This window comes from Elephantulus edwardii, unplaced genomic scaffold (genome assembly GCF_000299155.1).
Source record: "Elephantulus edwardii isolate Elephantulus edwardi_28Jun2011 unplaced genomic scaffold, EleEdw1.0 scaffold00067, whole genome shotgun sequence".
Lineage (NCBI taxonomy): Eukaryota > Metazoa > Chordata > Mammalia > Macroscelidea > Macroscelididae > Elephantulus > Elephantulus edwardii.
In genome coordinates, this window is record NW_006399817.1 from 15,650,748 (window position 1) to 15,668,337 (window position 17,590).

At 34.3% G+C, this 17,590-nt stretch overlaps 1 protein-coding gene across 3 annotated transcripts in view; it reads left to right on the forward strand.

Annotated features, from left to right (window-relative positions):
• PLEKHA5 (pleckstrin homology domain containing, family A member 5) overlaps positions 1 to 17,590 on the forward strand; it is a 284,442-nt gene that overhangs the window by 200,395 nt on the left and 66,457 nt on the right. For 2 of the 3 annotated variants that reach the window (XM_006888444.1, XM_006888443.1), the window contains 4 exons: positions 3,878 to 4,343; positions 7,992 to 8,075; positions 13,314 to 13,433; positions 14,411 to 14,464. In XM_006888444.1, the coding sequence (XP_006888506.1) occupies positions 3,878 to 4,343; positions 7,992 to 8,075; positions 13,314 to 13,433; positions 14,411 to 14,464 (724 nt within the window). The remainder of the gene's footprint in view (positions 1 to 3,877; positions 4,344 to 7,991; positions 8,076 to 13,313; positions 13,434 to 14,410; positions 14,465 to 17,590) is intronic. The other variant, XM_006888445.1, reaches the window with a different exon arrangement.

Sequence of the window (17,590 nt, forward strand, 5' to 3'; positions counted from 1 at the left end):
AAATGTTATTGGAACCTGATAGAAGAATATCTAAGAACAGTGACATTAGTAATGTTATGATTAAATGCAGATTAATGTATTTTTGGAAGTGAAACTTCTGAGGTGTAGGAAATGACTTGGTTTTTCTCAGTTCTGTTAGCTGACATCACCGGTTAGTTGCCAAAGCTTTATGAGTGCAGCTCAAAAGCTTTGGCTCACTTGCTTCATCTTTTTTTATCTCCCTGGTATCCTTCTGTGCTGTGCGGGTCAGCTCTACTTTCTTCTTCTCTACCCTCAGTATTTACTTTTCTAATTTTGCCAAGCAACAGTCGTAAGAAGTATTTGCTGTTTCAGAACAAAACTACATTATACAGAAGAGAAGCCAGAGTCAATCCTAGAAGAAAAATGAAAGGGTGTTTGGAGGTGCTTATTAAAGCACTTTCAGGAAAATTTAAAAACTCCAAATCAGAACATTTTCTCAGTCTCTGTCCCTCAAATTAAATCCCCTTCAAGGTAGAATCAGTCTTGTGTAAAATCATACTTTTTAAAATCGTGTATATAATTAGGAGAATTTATCAAATCATCTGTAAATTAGATTTGTTACTGCCCTTTTTTTTAAGAATAAATGTTAATTTTGTGACACTCGTGGGTCCCTTGATAATTTAAGATACAGAGAGGCAGTTTGTGACTATGGACTGCAGGCTAGTAGCTTCTGAAGGCTAATCTAAGATTATTTTGAGCTCAGGATTGCCCACTGTTCCTCTTTCATCCTTGAATTCACTCTCATGCTTATTTTCATAAAGACAGTGAGTTTGATATTCTCATGAAATGGCTAGAGTCCAGTTTGTATCCCTGAAATATGTCATCAACCTTACTATATAAACGTATAGAATACTGTGTTTTATAGTGGAATTTTTTTCACTGGTGGAATGAAGCATAATTCATGCTACCATTCATTTTAAAAATCTTTAAGAAAGACTTTTCATGTTAATTTTCTGGTAGAATAAAGGTTTAATATTTAATCAGGTAGTAGATTTGGACCTGTGAACAAAGCTTTAAAGTTTCTTTGTGAGTAGCATACACTGTTAAGACGCATGGTGCCTTAAGCCATTGTTCCGCATGGCAGAATCACAAGGACATGGTTTTTATGGGGTTTGACAGGCAGCTGCTGGTGAATGGGGTGCAAAACTTGCTGAAGGAGTTTACAGTGTTCATTTCTTAGGCTTTTACTTAAAAGTAAATCACACTTAGATTAATTTTAATCTCTTTAGGGAAACTCAGTGAAGGAATTTTTTTTTTTTAAAGAAAACCATGTCTCAAAAGGTTAGAAAATATTTGGGTTAAAAAATAAATTTACTTAATAACTACCTATTTTCTATTAAAAGTTCTAAATATGGAAAAAGAGCCTTTTAAACTGGGTAGTTGTGTAGAAAAAACTACCTTACCGTTAATAACTTCTGATAGGTTAATAGCTTGAGTTCAGTATGAATCCCACTAGGGGCACCAGTTCATATTATATATGCTTTATATTATGTGTAACGAATGCTTGACTGACACTAATTTAGAGGCAGTTTTTATTGTTTGACAATATATGTCTCTCCCCTATATGTTTATAAGGGATCTTACTTTTTTAACCTATTTCCAAGGTGGATGTAAAGTTAATATTATTTATTATATAGTTGAGTACCTACCATAATATGTTGCTAAAGTCTCTATATATTGTATCTTGAATTTGTTAATAACCAAGTCAGCCGCTATATTTCTACATCAGTTGCTTCAGAATCATGACAGAGTCTTACCCCTGGCTGAAATTCTTTCTAAACAGAAAACTCTAGTGTTGCTAACACAACTTTTTTCTAGTTTTTGGCTTTCATGTCAACAGAGATGGGCACAGGGAAGATTCCAGACTGGTTTGGGTGTAAGGAAAATAAGAAATGTATGTGAGGGAAGTCAGCAAGTAATTGAACTATTTATACCGCTTGTAGCTGAATATTAGACACATTTCTCCTTCATCTTTCCCCAGAGTCCTCAGATAGTGTAGATCATATTTACTTGGGGACATTTTCTCAATCCTAACCTGGTTTGAGTAAGGACTTTACAATCTCAAGAATTTCATTGATTACTAAAGAAATTTATTTAGGAAGAATGATTCAAGGCATTAGAAATACTAAGATTACAAAGTAACACAGCAATATTAAGCTTGAAGATAGTTTAATGATCCAGTTATCTTCTCGATGAGAAAAAGGAAGCATCACTTGACTAGATTCTGGTAGCATATGTAATGGTATATTCACAGTAAAGGACTCTCTACCTCTCTTAAGATTATGGCCTTCTTACTATTTTGCTGGTTAGAGTTTTGGTTGGTATAATCTGTAGCATGTCACAGTGCTAACCAAAAAGCCTGTAATTGCTGGTGTTTTAAATTCACCAGCAGCTCAGTAGAAAAATGAGCAGTCTCCTCATTTACAGAATCAGACGTGTGTCTCTGTGTGTATCCCAGGGTGTCAGTATCACCTCAGCATCAATGAGTTTCATTTCTTTCTTGGAACCCAGATAGCATATTGAGTCTGAACCCTCTAGCCACTGTACAGGAAAAGAGTGAGGCAATCTACTCTTGTATGATTTACAACCTCAAAACCCAATGGGTTGGTTCTACTCCATCCTGTCTGGTCACTCCGAGTCAGAATCAACTTGATAGCATTGGTTAGTGGTTAATTTCTTGGTATCTTTACTTAAAGGTTCTAAGAAAAAGGCAGGTTTATTCCACTGGAGATAGTAGCATGAGTATTTGTGATTTTACCTTACACTTTTTAACCTAGATTTTTGTTGTGAATTAAATGTAACCTCTCTAAAGATTATATGAAGGTACAACTTCTAATTTTTTGAGGTTTTTTATTTGCTTTTTACAATCTTTTTCATATCATGCATTTGACCCAAGATGAAATTAGAACCAAGGTAGGTTTTATAAACTCAGAAGCTTGTTTGTCAAGTATAAAAAGAAAAATTACATATTGAAATTATTTTGTTATTTAAGGAAACTGATGTAATCAATACTTAGTGAAATAGTTGTCTATACTAAGAAATATTTTAAAGCAAATTATGTTTTATTGTTCAATATCCATAAGTGAATTTTTAGATTACTTAAAACGCAAAAAAATAATTATTGAAAGTATTCATCAAATGGAATATTAATTTCTATTGCGGAACTGAGATTTTTTTCTGAAATCTTTTCATTTTTATGTGTTTGATCCTTTCATAGTTACATTTTATCTTCATTTTTTAGTCCAGATTTATAAAAGTTATCAAGGGCTATTACTCCTTCAGGTCTCCAATGTACTGATACTCTTCCTGTCATAAATAGACTTGCTTTCTCAAGGAAGTAGTGCAACAGAGTAGTAGCCAATGTATATCTATGATCGTTTTTTTCCTATCTTCATGCTTCATACACACAACTTAGAAACTTTAATATTCCATCCATACACACAACTCTTAATTAAATTTTCTACTAAGATTTGTGAAATGAGATTTTGGGAAATATTTTATATGAACATTTCTTTAAATAAAAACAAAATAGGAAGACAAGTTGAAATTAAAGAAAATCTTAAATGTGTTTTTAAATGAAACTTAGTATATGTTTTTCATTCTTTAAGCCAAGCTATATTGTGTGGAGTTAATAGTCTTTTATATTTTTATAGAAGTAATATAACTAAGCTTATTACATTGAATGTCCTGGAAATATTAAAATCTATTAATCATTTATGCCTTGCATAGTATATTGATCTTTTAAAAAAAGTAAGTCCTAATATAAATTTTTACAAATCAAATGAAAAGAACCCTATTATAATTTGCAAAGTAACTCTCCCCTTATATTTTAACAATTTTTTTCTTATTATTTTAGAGTACTATCTTACCAGACGTTACCAAGAAATATGCCAAGCCACAGAGCCCAGGTTGTGGCCCGCTACCCTGAAGGCTATAGAACACTCCCAAGAAACAGCAAGACCAGGCCTGAAAGTATCTGCAGTGTTGCCCCTTCCATTCATGACAAGACGATTGGACCTGGGGCAGAGGAGAAACGGAGGTCAATGAGAGATGACACAATGTGGCAGCTCTATGAATGGCAGCAGCGACAGTTTTATAATAAACAGAGCACTCTCCCTCGACATAGCACTTTGAGTAGTCCTAAAACCATGGTTAATATTTCAGACCAGACAATGCACTCTATTCCCACGTCACCTTCCCACGGTTCGATAGCTGCTTATCATGCCTACTCCCCTCAGCGTACATACAGATCAGAGGTGTCCTCACCAATCCAGAGAGGAGATGTGACCATAGATCGCAGGCACAGAGCTCATCACCCCAAGGTAATGTATTTCTGAATTTTGTGATTTTATGAATGCTATCCTTTGTTTCTAATCTCTCTCAAATGTAAGGGGAGAGTAAGTAGAAGGCAATTCCTTTTTTAATTTATAATAAAATGAAAATCTTCTGCAGTATCAAAAGTCTCCCTGCTAAAGTCTAATGCAATGCTTCATCTCTCAGACTCCCAGAAAGTTCTTTTGAGTGACTAAATTATACATTCTTCTCTGCTTGATAGCATAGATTTCATCAGCTCTGCAGTAGGCTAAGAACACATGCATTTTCATTAGCTCTGCGTATGCTTACAAATGCTACACCTGCCCTCCTCTGGTATGCCTGCAGTCTTGTATCAAGCTCATTCCATTTTCTGTAAAGATAAAAAGTATTAACTCTATTTTCTAACCAGCAGAATATGTTTTATTGAGATATATTTCTTTAAATTGAGCATAGAGCAGCAATGCTTAATTGTATATATACTTTCAAAAATTGAAACAGATACAGATGTGTTTTAATTTGTACTTCTACTGATTTAAGCACAGTTTAGTGGGTTCTTTTAAATGAATTGCCGAGTGTTATATATTGATCAGTCACCCAATATGCAGTGAGTTTCATGTCTGTTCTTAAGTAAAAGATAAAATTTTCTGTAATGTTTTATTCCTAGTGAGCTTCTGACATCAAATTGAAAATAATTACTTTTTCTTTTTAACTTTTGATAGCCTGAATCCTTTAGTTGTATTAATGCCTAAAACAACTGCATGATAGAGCCATAAAATTTGTTTGGAATTACTGAATCTATCAGGAATTTATTTTGGTAGAAGCTTTAGTGTACTTCACTGGGTGGGTGGGAGGAGCTCCCTTTGAACTCCATTATAACATAGTTAATATTTTGTTATATTGTACCTCCAAAGACCAATCACATGCATAAAAATTATAACACTATTCAAGACAAATCAGATCTAACACATTATACATTATGGGGATTTAAAATCACTAAATTGCATTTGCTCATAGTTGAGTATTTTTCACATTAAAGCCTGGCCTGGACTTAAAATCTGTTTCAACATCAACGGTGTGATGTATTTGTGCTCAATCAAGTGTCAGTTGACTAAATGCCTACTCCCCTTCTTAAAAAGTGTCTCCAAGATTGCCAGATTTGTTTTTTCAACTTTTCCAATCATCTTTTTTGATCTGACTAGTGGTTCTTCATATGTTGCCCACAGACTTCTGTGGAATTTCTTATGTTGTCTACCTTAATCAAACCATTTTCATAATAATTATTATTTGCCTTTTTCACAGTATATATTGTCAGAAGCAATGGTGGATAAAAGTATTACCATAAGTCAGGGAATTGGCTCCAAATTCTTCTAGGTGTCATTTTATACTTCACTGCAATACACACACATTAAAAACGTTTTTTTTTAAAAAAGCCATTTTCCTTAAGAATACCCTTGATTGCAAAACAGTAAAACTAATTCTTCTGAATCATGATCTTGATTACTGTCACCTTCACATCTGTATGAAATGGTCATCAACATTTAAGGCAGTTCTGTCACAGACAAAAGTACTAATGGTTTCATGAAAAGTACTTGTGGAATTATTTTAGTTGCAATCTGAACTAACTCATATTTTCATGGAGCACCATTTTTTAAAATTTATTATTAATTTCAGTGAAAATTTATAGACTTTGTCTTTCCATTCATTCATTTCTTTAAATTTATTATTGCTTTCAATTCAAATGGACAGAGACTTTGGGTTTCCATTCATTCATTGTTGTACTTTTCTCCCCTTCCAACCCTCCCCCTAGTATACTACCCTCTTGGAAAAGTAAAAGAAAAATTCTTTCATTGTTTTACAAACCCTCTCCCATGTCCACTCCACTATACAGCGTTTCCTCTGGACTCCTGTCATGACAAAAACAGTGGCACCATGCAATCTTTGTCCTTTTGTGACTGAGATACTTCACTCAGCATAATGTCCTTCAGGGCCACCCATTTTGAATAATATTGCATGAGTTCCTTGTTTTTCAATGCAGTATAGTTAGTATTCCATGGTGTGAATATACCACAGCTTCTCTATCCATTTGTTTGTTGATGGGCACTTAGGTTGTTTCAAGATCCTTGCTATTGTGAACAGAGCCACAACAAACAAGGGTGTGCATATATCTGCTTGGATGTCAGTTATGATCTCTTTGGGGTATATTTCCAGTAATGAAATTGCTGGGTCAAATGGTATCTCTATTTGCAACTTTTTGAGAAAGTGCCATACTGCCTTTCCACAGGGGTTGCACCATTTTACATCCCACCAACAGTGAATAAGGGTTCCAGTTTCTCCACAACCTCTCCAGCATTTGTTGCTTACTATTCTGTTAAATTTTGCTATTCTGTCTGGGGTGAGATGATATCTCATAGTTGTTTTAATTTGCATCTCTCTTAGAGCTAGGGATTTTGGATATTTCTTCATGTGCTTATTAGCCATCCAACAATGAATTTCTTCTTCGGTGAAGTATCTGTTCATATCCTGTACCCATTTTTCTATTGGATTATTTACCTTTATCTTCTTGTGGTGCTCAAGTATTTTATAAATTCTGGATATAAGTCCCTTATCTGATATGTCATTACCAGATACTTTTTCCCAGTCTGTGGCTTCCCTTTTTACCAGGTTGGAGAAGTTTTTGGATGTGCATCATGGAGCACCATTTTGACTGGCCTTTTTCTTCCTGCTGCCTGCAAAAATGAAATGTGACCCTGTCATTTCAAGGATAACAACAGTATCTCTTGGTGATGACATTTGCGCTTTCAAGCAAAATTCTGAATTTTTTTTTTTTTTTAAATTTTACATCTACCACTGTGAATGTGACAGCTGTCCACTCCTTTAAAGACATTTCTGGTCATTTTGGTGGTGATACTGACAGTGTGATTCATTACATAATGTATTGATAGAAAGTATGTCAGCAGTTGGAAGAGCTGCATGTTTCAGTGAATCAGTATTTTCCAGTTGGCCAGTGTTTGATTATAAAATTGAGTAGTGGTAAAAGATTTATTTAAAAAAATATAACAGATAAGCCAATGAATGTTAACAGTGTGAAAAATTTGTCTCTGTTCAAATAGAACATTGCAGCTACACTTGAAACTTCCACTCTTTGAGCATTAGTGTAGTATTAAAGATAAATATCTACAATTACTTATAAAACCTTTTAAAGTTCTGTTCCGTTTTTCAGCTACATTTATTATTGTAGTTTACCTTACACTACATTTTCTTCATATACTTCAATTAAAAGGACTCACAACCGATTGAGTACAGAAGCAGATAATTAAATATACCTGTCTTCATTATGGTAGACATTTAAAAGGATCAGTAAAGATAATCATTCTTTTCACTGAAGTGGTATGCATATGGGGTTGTTTGGTTTTTTTAAGTACATAAAACTAAAACCAAAAAATTTAAGAACTGCTAAACTATTTAGAATAACTCTATTCATCAGCATCTGTATTTTTAGTCAAACAAGAATGTTTTCTACAGAGTAGTATTCTCTCATAAGAACTAATAGCCATTTAAAAATATTTCATAATATGAATTTAAGATTTTTTTTATCTCGGATATAGACAAAATATCATTGCCTATCATAGAATGTGCATTGTGCTTTTATGTTCTAGCATGTCTATGTGCCTGACAGAAGGTCAATGCCTGCAAGCCTAACTGTACAGTCTGTTAGTTCCCAGAACCTCCAAGGCAAAACAGTGAGTATGATATCTTTATCTACCACGTTGGGGTTTTATATGCTACATTTCAAAGCATGTGCCTGGCATAGCTTTTAAGTTCTGAGTTTTCAGACAGATGCATCTCAGAGAAAAACCATTACTTCCTTGGTGGAAGAATTTGGAATCTTGTAGTCTTAGAGGGTGTAGCTTTCTCTACATGTCTGAATGTCATGATACAAGATTGTATCTTAACACTTATTCTGTATCACGGGTTGTTGTAGATTCCTTTTACTTAAGTGGATGTTAATTTCTTCTGCTTAAAACAGAAATTGAGGTAATTCATGAATGAAACTAATCCAGCAAAGAACTTTTTGTAAACAAACTGCAGATTTTTAAGAGTTTCTGTAGATTTTTTTTTTTACAGATTAAGTGCTTTTAGAGCAGAGAAAGATCATGTTTAGCATATTTACACAGAAAAATAAGGACTAAAAATAAAACCTGAAAATATTAGATCAAAGCAGGTACTTACGGTTGTAGTTTGTTGGGGGGTTTTTGTAGTGGTGTCTTCATAATGGGAAGGGTCTTCATTTTTCTTCAAATTAAAAGGAAAAGATGACTTTTAGTTACTTCTGTCTCAGTCATTATTTTATCAAGAAAACTATGTTAGTAGATAGTTTGATTTTTATATGAAAATGTGATTTAAGCATATATAGAAGTTATTTACTACATAACGTTCTTTTCCTGCAGTAAAAGTAGAAGGTGGGGTTTGTTTTTTGTTTTTTTATTTTTGTGTGAGTGTACCGTCAAATTAGATCTGACTGGTACAGGAGGAGATTGTCCCTCCTTTCCCGGCAGAGCATCTGGTGGATTCGAACCGTGAGCCTCTGGGATTGTAGTTGCAGCTCCTTAGCACTAGGCCACCAGAGCTTCCCCCAAGGTGGGGGTTTTTGGTCAGCCTTTTATTTCATCTTTTTCATGCTTAGGTACAACAGTATTTCCTGACCTTAAACTACTTGTAATTCATTTGTTCAGCATATTTAAAATTGCTTATTTTAAACTAGAAATTTTTAGTATTAATTTTTTTAGTATTAGATTGTTGGTCTGCCCAAGAAAAGACATTAGTCATAAGGCATGTGGAATGGTGTATTATAAAATTTATCTTCTGCCTTGCTCCCTCTAGTGGATAATTAGGATTTTTTTTTTTTTTTTACCAAGGTGCTTTTTTTATTTGGCATCTATTTACGTACCTAATAAACTTAATGGATTCTTCTATCCTTTGAAAATCTCTTTATATTCTATAAGTAATAAATAATATTTTCAGATTTCAGCCAACTACTGATCTAGATCTTCTTCTTGTTAAGTACTGGTAAATTAGTTCTGACTCACAGAGACCCTGTGTACAAAAGTAGCAAACATTGCCAAGTCCTGTTGCTACTGTCCAGTCAGTGCTGTGTTTGAAACTGTTGTTTTAGCCATTGTGTCAGTCTGTCTCCGTAGGAATATTTCTCTTTTTTGCTGACTCAACTTTGTCAAGAATGATCTTATTCTCTAGGGACTGATAAGTCCAAAATTTATGTACAAAGTCTGTGAGGTGACATCCTTACTTCCAATGAGAATTAAGCTATATGTCTTCCAAAACAGACTCCCCCCCTCCCCATCCTCTGGCACCCTGTGGCTTATTTGGTGTTTCATTAACACTTTTATTCATATGCATCAGTTTTTGTTCACTGGTCTTACTCATTATCCAGCTTTCATATGCATATGTAGTGACTGAAAATATGATGGTTTGGGTCAGATGAACCTTAATCCTTAAAGTGACATCTTTGCTTTTTAATACTTTGTTTCGAGAGTTACAGCAGATTTTTCCAATGTGTTATTTAATTTCTGGATTGCTGGTTCCATGGACTTCAATTGTGGATCCAAGGGAAATGAAATCTTTCACAACTTCAGTGTTTTCTCCATTCCTTGTTTATCCAGTGTTGCTTGTTGATTCAGTTGTAAAGATTTTTGTTTTCTTTGTATTGATGTATAATCCATACTGAAGACTAAAGTCTTTGATCTTCATTAAGCAGATCAGGTGTTCACTTTCAGCAAGGAAGCATCTGTTTCTGTATGTCACAGATTAGGTTGTTAAAGAGTCTTCACCTAATCTTGACATTCTCTTGTTCTTTTCCGTATAATCCAGCTTCTCAGATTGTGTGCTTAGTATACAGACTGAAGAAGTATTGTAAATGGATACAATCTACACTCCTTTCTTGAATTTGTACCATGTAGTATCCCCTTGTTCTATTTGAACAGCTGCCCCTTGGTTATGTGCAGTTTCTGCATGAGCACAATTAAGTTTGCTAGATTTTTCATTCTTCATAATACTACCCGGAATTGATCCACACAAGGACTTTGTATTTCTTCTATGTTCCTTCCTGGGTAGATTCTATTTCCTGTGTCATTCAGCATATTATCCATAGAATGTTTTAGTATTACTACAAATTTGGGGGTTGGGAGGTTTCCTAGTTCTCTATTTCTGCAAAATGCCACACAAGTTTTTGTGTTACGGTTTTCTGACTCCAAGTATTTGCATATTTCACCGTATTCCTGTGTCTTCTTGAGCTACCTTCGTAATAAATCCATTGTGTAGGTCTTTTATGCCATCATTTCTTCCATTCACTTTAGATACCCTGTGTTCAAAAGCAAGTTCCAGAGTCTTTTAGTATCTATTTAAATCGTTTTATCTTTTTAATAAACTTTTGCTTTCTTCATAGTTGGTGTCCTTTATCATCTTCATAGTGACATAGTCAATAGTGTCCAGTGAGACAAATCCTAAATCCCAGAAGTTACATACTCAGGATCATGCATTGCCTCTTATGAGTAATTAATGTTCTGTTTCAGTTGGGCCTTGATTTTGTTCTGAGTGATACTGAGCTTCTCCATCATCTCTTTGCACACATATAGTCACTTTGAATCCTCTGTATTCCATCTGGTGTGGTTCAAGGTATAGTCACTGATTATGTTGTGTAAAAAAGGTGTTGTTGTAGTTGTGTACCATTGAGTCAGAACTGACCAGCAGCTGACCTTCCAGCAGGTTTTCAAAGGCAGATAATCTCAGGGAGATTGTCCATCCTCCTGTGGAGCAGCTGGTGGCCTTGAACTGCATGCCTTTAGGATTGCAGCACAGTATCTTGTCACTAGGGCACCAGAGCTCTCTATCCAATGAAGAGGTTGATGGTCATCTAAATTTATATCCAGCCTCGTTTCCATGACTACGGCTCTATTTCCAACCATCTTTCTTGTTTCCAACTTACACATTGCAGGCTGGGAACTGGTGACTTAACTGCATATTTGATCAATTTCAGAATACAGAAGTTGGTAAAAACTTCATTTTATTGCTTTTTAAAGCTAGTGGTTGCTATATAAATTTGCATAGTCATTCAAACTGGTCTTCCTGGTATATTTATTGATAATACCCTTACTCTGAAGTATTATATTTGAAGGCAAATCTTAATATTCTCTTTTTTGTAATGAGTGTGAAACGTTCCTATTCAGTCTCTCTTTTAGGATAGCCAAATCCCTTATTGTAACCTGTCTTTTCTTTGTCAAGATTTCATGAGTTTGATCTCATGATGATCTAAAGATGGTTGTATCAGTTTCTTTTTTGATTTTTTTATTTGATTTGGGTGGGTTTTGTCCCATTCATTCCTTTTGGATGTTTGGTCATGGTTAAGAAATCTACATGATTTTGCCCGCTTTTCACTGCATTATATTTGTTAGAGTATTTGCCTAGGAAAACAAACAGATTCATCATGGAGAGGGTTAAACCGGGCAGCTCCTTGAAGGCAAGGATTCTGAGGCTTCGTCTAACATACTTTGGACGTGTTGTAAGGAGGGACCGGTCCTTGGAGAGGGACATCATGCTTGGGAGGGTGGAGGGACAGCGCAAGAGGGGAAGGCCCTCTATGAGGTGGATTGATTTCAGTGACTGGGGTAATAGGGATGGGTGTGTGGGAGACGGTGCGATTGACACAGAACAGAGCAGAGTTTAGGGCTGTTGTACATAGGGTCGCTGTGTGTCGCAAGCGACTCAGTGGCACAAAACAGCAACACATATGTTGAAATATCATGTGCCAAACTTAATGAATGTACACAGGTTAGATAACCAGTATGATCTATAGAAGCCACTGTGATTTGTAGTTTATATCTATTGATATATTTTTCCCTCTTGAAGTCTTTCATTTTCAACTTGGTTCCAAAATAAAAATTAAACATGATTTCTTCTTCTGTTTAAGAAAAATTGTATGGAAAAGTACAGTGACAAACAATAGAACAAAGCTATTGTGGACAGGCAGAACAAGTCAAAGAATTGTTCTTGGCCTTGGGTTTCAAGAACAGACTGTAGCACCTGTGTGAGAAGTTTCCCTCTGACATGCTTATAACTTCTAATCATAATCAAGCTTAGAGAAATGCTGAACACTATTTTATGGCCTGTAACCACTACCAGTGACCATACTGTACTGCATTGTAACAAAGAGAAAAATATTATATTGGCTTAAGAATTTTTATCTGTTGTTAAAAATGTGTTCTCCCATGGAGCAAAGTAATCAATTAAAAATGTAGCCCAAGTAAGTATATAAAGGAAGATCTATACATAGGAAAAACTACCCTTAGAAACTTTCTATAAGTATATGTACGAAATGAGATTTTTCTTAGGAACCAAAATTGATATATTTTTGATATAAAATGCTGTGAAAGCACTTCCTAACATTTTAAACTATAATTGTAAAGCAACTTTTAGTTTCGTAAGTACTGAGTTTAATGTTATTTTTCAAGTTTTACATGAATTTTAATTTCTTTTTATTTATCTTTTGTCTCTGAAATGGTCTGTTGGATATTCAGGTATCATTTTTTTCCTTGAAAAGTGTTAGGTATAATTTTTTAAGCATCCTATTAAAAATGTTTTAATAGCTCTTATATATAAGCCTTTAAAATAAGTTTTTATATTGTGGGTTTTTTAAATACTCAACATTTAAATATTCTTTTGTGAGTTCTGAGAAAAATCGCTGAATATACTATTGCTGTGCTGTATCTTTTAAAGTAACACTGTTCCTTCTGTTTCTCTAGATGTCTATGCATTTATGTAGGACCTATCATCATAGTGCCTAGGCACTATGTTTGATGTCAACCATAAGAGGAAACTTGCCAAGAAATCTTGGTTTAATATCTGTCACTTAAGACAACAATTAATCTGTTTTCCACTGTTTGGATTCTTAAATTGTACTCCTTCAGCCAGAGGAGCTTACGCTGCTGCTAATAAAGCTGAGACGGCAGCAAGCTGAACTGAGTAGTATCCGGGAGCATACGTTAGCACAGCTCATGCAGCTGAAACTTGAGGCCCACAGCCCAAAGGTCAGCTATGAAGAAAACTGTGTGTATCGTTTGCCATCATCACTTACTTAAACTCACTCATTAACCAGTATTGTCAGTGTCATAAGTGTTGAGCATGAGGCCATACTATCAACTTGTCCACAGCATTAGGACTTTCTTATTGACCCTTTGAGAATTCAGCTTATGTCTTTATGCATTAAAACAACAACTCATTGTTTTGAATCTGAATCAACTAATAGTAGACCTCTAGCAGGTGTTTTGAGGATATAAATTGCACAGGAGGATATTGCTCATCTTTCTCCTGTGGAGCTGCTGGTGGATTTGAACCACTAAAGAGTGAAATATGAGTGAAGGTAAATACAAGGAGGTGCATTTCCTCTCTGCCTTCCACTCACACCCTCCCCCAGCCTTTGGGAGAATGGAAAAATACCAACTTCAAAATAATTACCAGCAAATACCACACCACACCTTCTACTTCTGGTCTAGTGGTTGTTGCAGAATTACCTCATTTATAAGAAAATATTAAGTTGAAAATTGATTGTAGTTTAATAATTTTGCATTTTACTTTTTTTAAAATTTATCCTTTTTTTCTTGGTGAAAAAAGTGAACGCGTACTACTAACATTTCTCAAAGGGTTTAATAGCCTCTAGTTAAATGATAACGTGTCCATGAAACATCCAGCTTCTTATATACTTCTAATCAAAAGAAGTAAAGATGTATTGCAGAGAAGAATTAACAAGTGGGACTTCTAACCTTTAGTTTACTAAAGCTTATTTCATTGATTTTTCTGCTAAATCTTTTCCTTTATATGTTTGTCTACTGCAGTTCTTCTAAAACTTTTAATTTTAAATTAGTTATAATCTGTACAATTTACCAGGCAGCATGTATGTGAAAGTTGTGTCTTTTAACATGTAGAAATAGGTGATAGTAAACTGATCTTTTCATGACTTCTACACCTTCTTTCTCTGTCCTTTTGTTTCTTGATTGGTGTCTACTAGAATGAAATTCTTTCACATCATCTTCAAAGGAACACCATATATTTGGATCATCAGGTGGGATTTGTAGAATTTTATTACTTACATAGTAAAAGTTATTAAATACAGTGCACTTTTTAGACTACTCAGATATTTCTGTTACTGTACATTAAAAGCATGCTTTTTACTTTCCTCATGAAGTAAGTACACACAGTGTTCTCAGAGCTTTCACAAATTACAATAAATTCCCTAACAAACCAGGAGAACTCAGGAATATGATAATAAACAGAAAGTAAGGGGGAGGATACTGAGAGGCCCCCTGAAAATTACTTCTCTGAGATGCATTTTCCTTATCTGAAAGGAGAACTCATGAATGAGGCTTACCCAGGGAGTTGACCTAATTAAAGGAATAGACACTGAGCTGTGTGAATTATCTTGATGGAGAGTGAAGGAAGAAGGGAGCTCTGGTGGCCTAGTGGCAAGAAGCTGCACTGCAATCCCAGAGGTATGAGGTTCGGATCCACCAGGTGCTCTGCTGGAGAAGGAGGGTCAAATCTCCTTCTGTACCAGTCAGATCTTATTTGACAGTGTGTACACACACACACACACACACACACACACACACACACACACACAAAATAATAAAATAAAATTTAAAAAGAGTGAAGGAAGTGTAGTGTGGTTAGTATTCCTGGGGAACTTAACAAAGAGTTAAGTATGTAGTGAAGATACTTTAACTTCATGTTCTTTTTTGCCATGATACATAGAGTAAGCTTTATGTTAGTGCAACATTGCCTGAATAGTAACAAGTCTGATTGTTTAAAATGAATTTTCTGAAGTGAATGTGACACACAGCTCAGGAACAAGGACTAATTCTCCCATATTTTAGTTTCTGTGAAATGCTCTGCTAATATTTAATTTTAATTTGATGGAAATTCTTGATGTGTTCTTAAGCATAGACTTTTCAGTGAATGTATTATTTCTTATAAATTAAGCTAAACTTATACTAGCTTGTTTTAAAATGTTTAAGTTAATTTCTCAAGATTGCTTTGGAAAAATGTTATAAAACAGATGTTTGCATACTTACATCTTTTTGAAATGAATAATGTATTGCTTTAAATTTAAAGAGAAGTTTTACATTAGGATAAACTTTTAAAAGGTATAATCTTTTCTTTTTAAAGTAAAATGTGTTAATAATCTCTTACACAAGTATTTTTTTCATGATGTTGCCTGTGGAAATGTTTTAAAAGCCGTGTTTCATGTTTCCAAATTCAGAGAGATTAACACTATGGAAATTTAATTGCAATGTATAATACATTTAAAAAATCTACTAAAGACACATTAGCTAGTAAATAGCAAAGTAAGTCTTCTGTCCTGATTCCTCACTGTTGGAAAGTTATTCTGAAATAGCATTTACTTCTTGATTCTTCTTAGCTGCCTTTCTGGGGTCCAGCTGCCTGCCTTTCATCTTTTTCCTCAGAAATAGACCAATCCAAAGTGAACTTTGTATTCCAATCATTTCTCTAAGCATGCTTTGCTGAGCCTCTCCTGCTTTCCTGTAGGGAGTTTATTTCTAAATCTCTGTTCTTTTATTGACCCTCCCTATTAAAAATATTTTCTGTGACTCACCTTTTCTTTTATTACATCTGAAATAAAGTCATTTTATTACAGTATAAACATTTGTGGTACTGAGAAGAATGACAACACTGGACTTGAATGATGTTTTGCATTGAAATAAGACTATTTTGATAGCAAAAAGCAGACCCTTTTTAGAGACTAATTAACACACAGTGTGTACTTTGCCTAGAAACTCAGATGTATACCTTTTGAATTTCCTAAAGAAAAGCTCTCTTTAAATAATCAAGCTTATTTATAGTTTCAAATAATTGTGTTTAGCTTAAGTGAAATTAGTTCTTAGATTTTTTTATTGTATGTCAGTCATAATGGTTATTAAGTATATAAAGAAACTCTTGATAATTTGAATTTTAATGAAAATTTTCATTCAGCTCATACATTTCCAGCTTTTATCTTGTTACTGCCAATTATCAATTTTAGATAACCAAGTCTTTTGTTTTTATAGGCACTTTTGATTGCCTCAGTTTATAAATTGATAAATCAGTTTTGAATCACCACACATGGGAAAGTGGAATCTCAAATTTAAAGTCTAAGTAAAAGGGCTCTGGTCACCTTTTATCCTATACATAATACCAAAATGAGTATGCATTATTCAGTTCTTACTTTCAGCACTCGTTCTACTTTCTGTAACAGATCATCAGAATAACCAAAGACCAGCGGCAAAACTCGGTCTTTGGCCCCTTACTAGTTGCTGTAGTTGTAGAATTTTTTTTTATTTAAATCAAATTAATCCTTATCATTATACTTGAGAAATAGAACCAAAAGATAGTCTCTAAATTGCTTCAGAGGTAAATTCAAGTGTATTTGTAACAAAAAAATAAAAAGACCTTATCTCAAATTTTGAAGATTTATGTATTATAGACAGTCAATGAGCTTGGATATCTGGTGTCTGTTACTTGAGTGTTATAAATTGATTTCTAATTATGAAGACAAACCATATATTAAATGTTTTTTAAAATGATAATTATATTGATTACACCAGATAATTTTCTTTTTTTTTGTTTGTTTTATTTTGAAGTGCACTCTTATAGTTCCTTTATGTTTTGGTAACCCTGGGAATAGAATATTCAAAGAATGAATAACTGAGTATTAGAAAAAACTTTGTTGTTTCAGTGGAATTTTTCCTAAAATACTGTATGTGGGTTTAACATTTATTAGCTTTTCTCATGTTTATTCTTTTGGCTAACATAAAAGATAGAGGAAAAGTTATGTAAGTATTGCCATGACTTAGTACTTGACAGGAAGTTGGAAGTAAATTTCGTTTTATTAATAACTATGATGAAGAACAAAGTGCAATTCTTTGAAAGTGTCAGAGTAGTTCTGAAAAAGAAACTGTCAGGTCAAAACCAACTCATAACTGCCCTTCCAGTGCTTTTTCAGAGGAGGGAAATTGTGTAGGAGGATGTTGCCCATCTTTATCTCCAAAGAGCAGCTGATGGAGTTGAACCACCGGAGAGATCAAGCCGTTAGGGTAGCAGTGCAGCTTGCTACAGAGGAGGCCACAAGAGCTCCCTTCAGAGTAACTAGTAGAGGGGAAATAGTAAATCCTGGTGTTTTTTCTTATTTGCT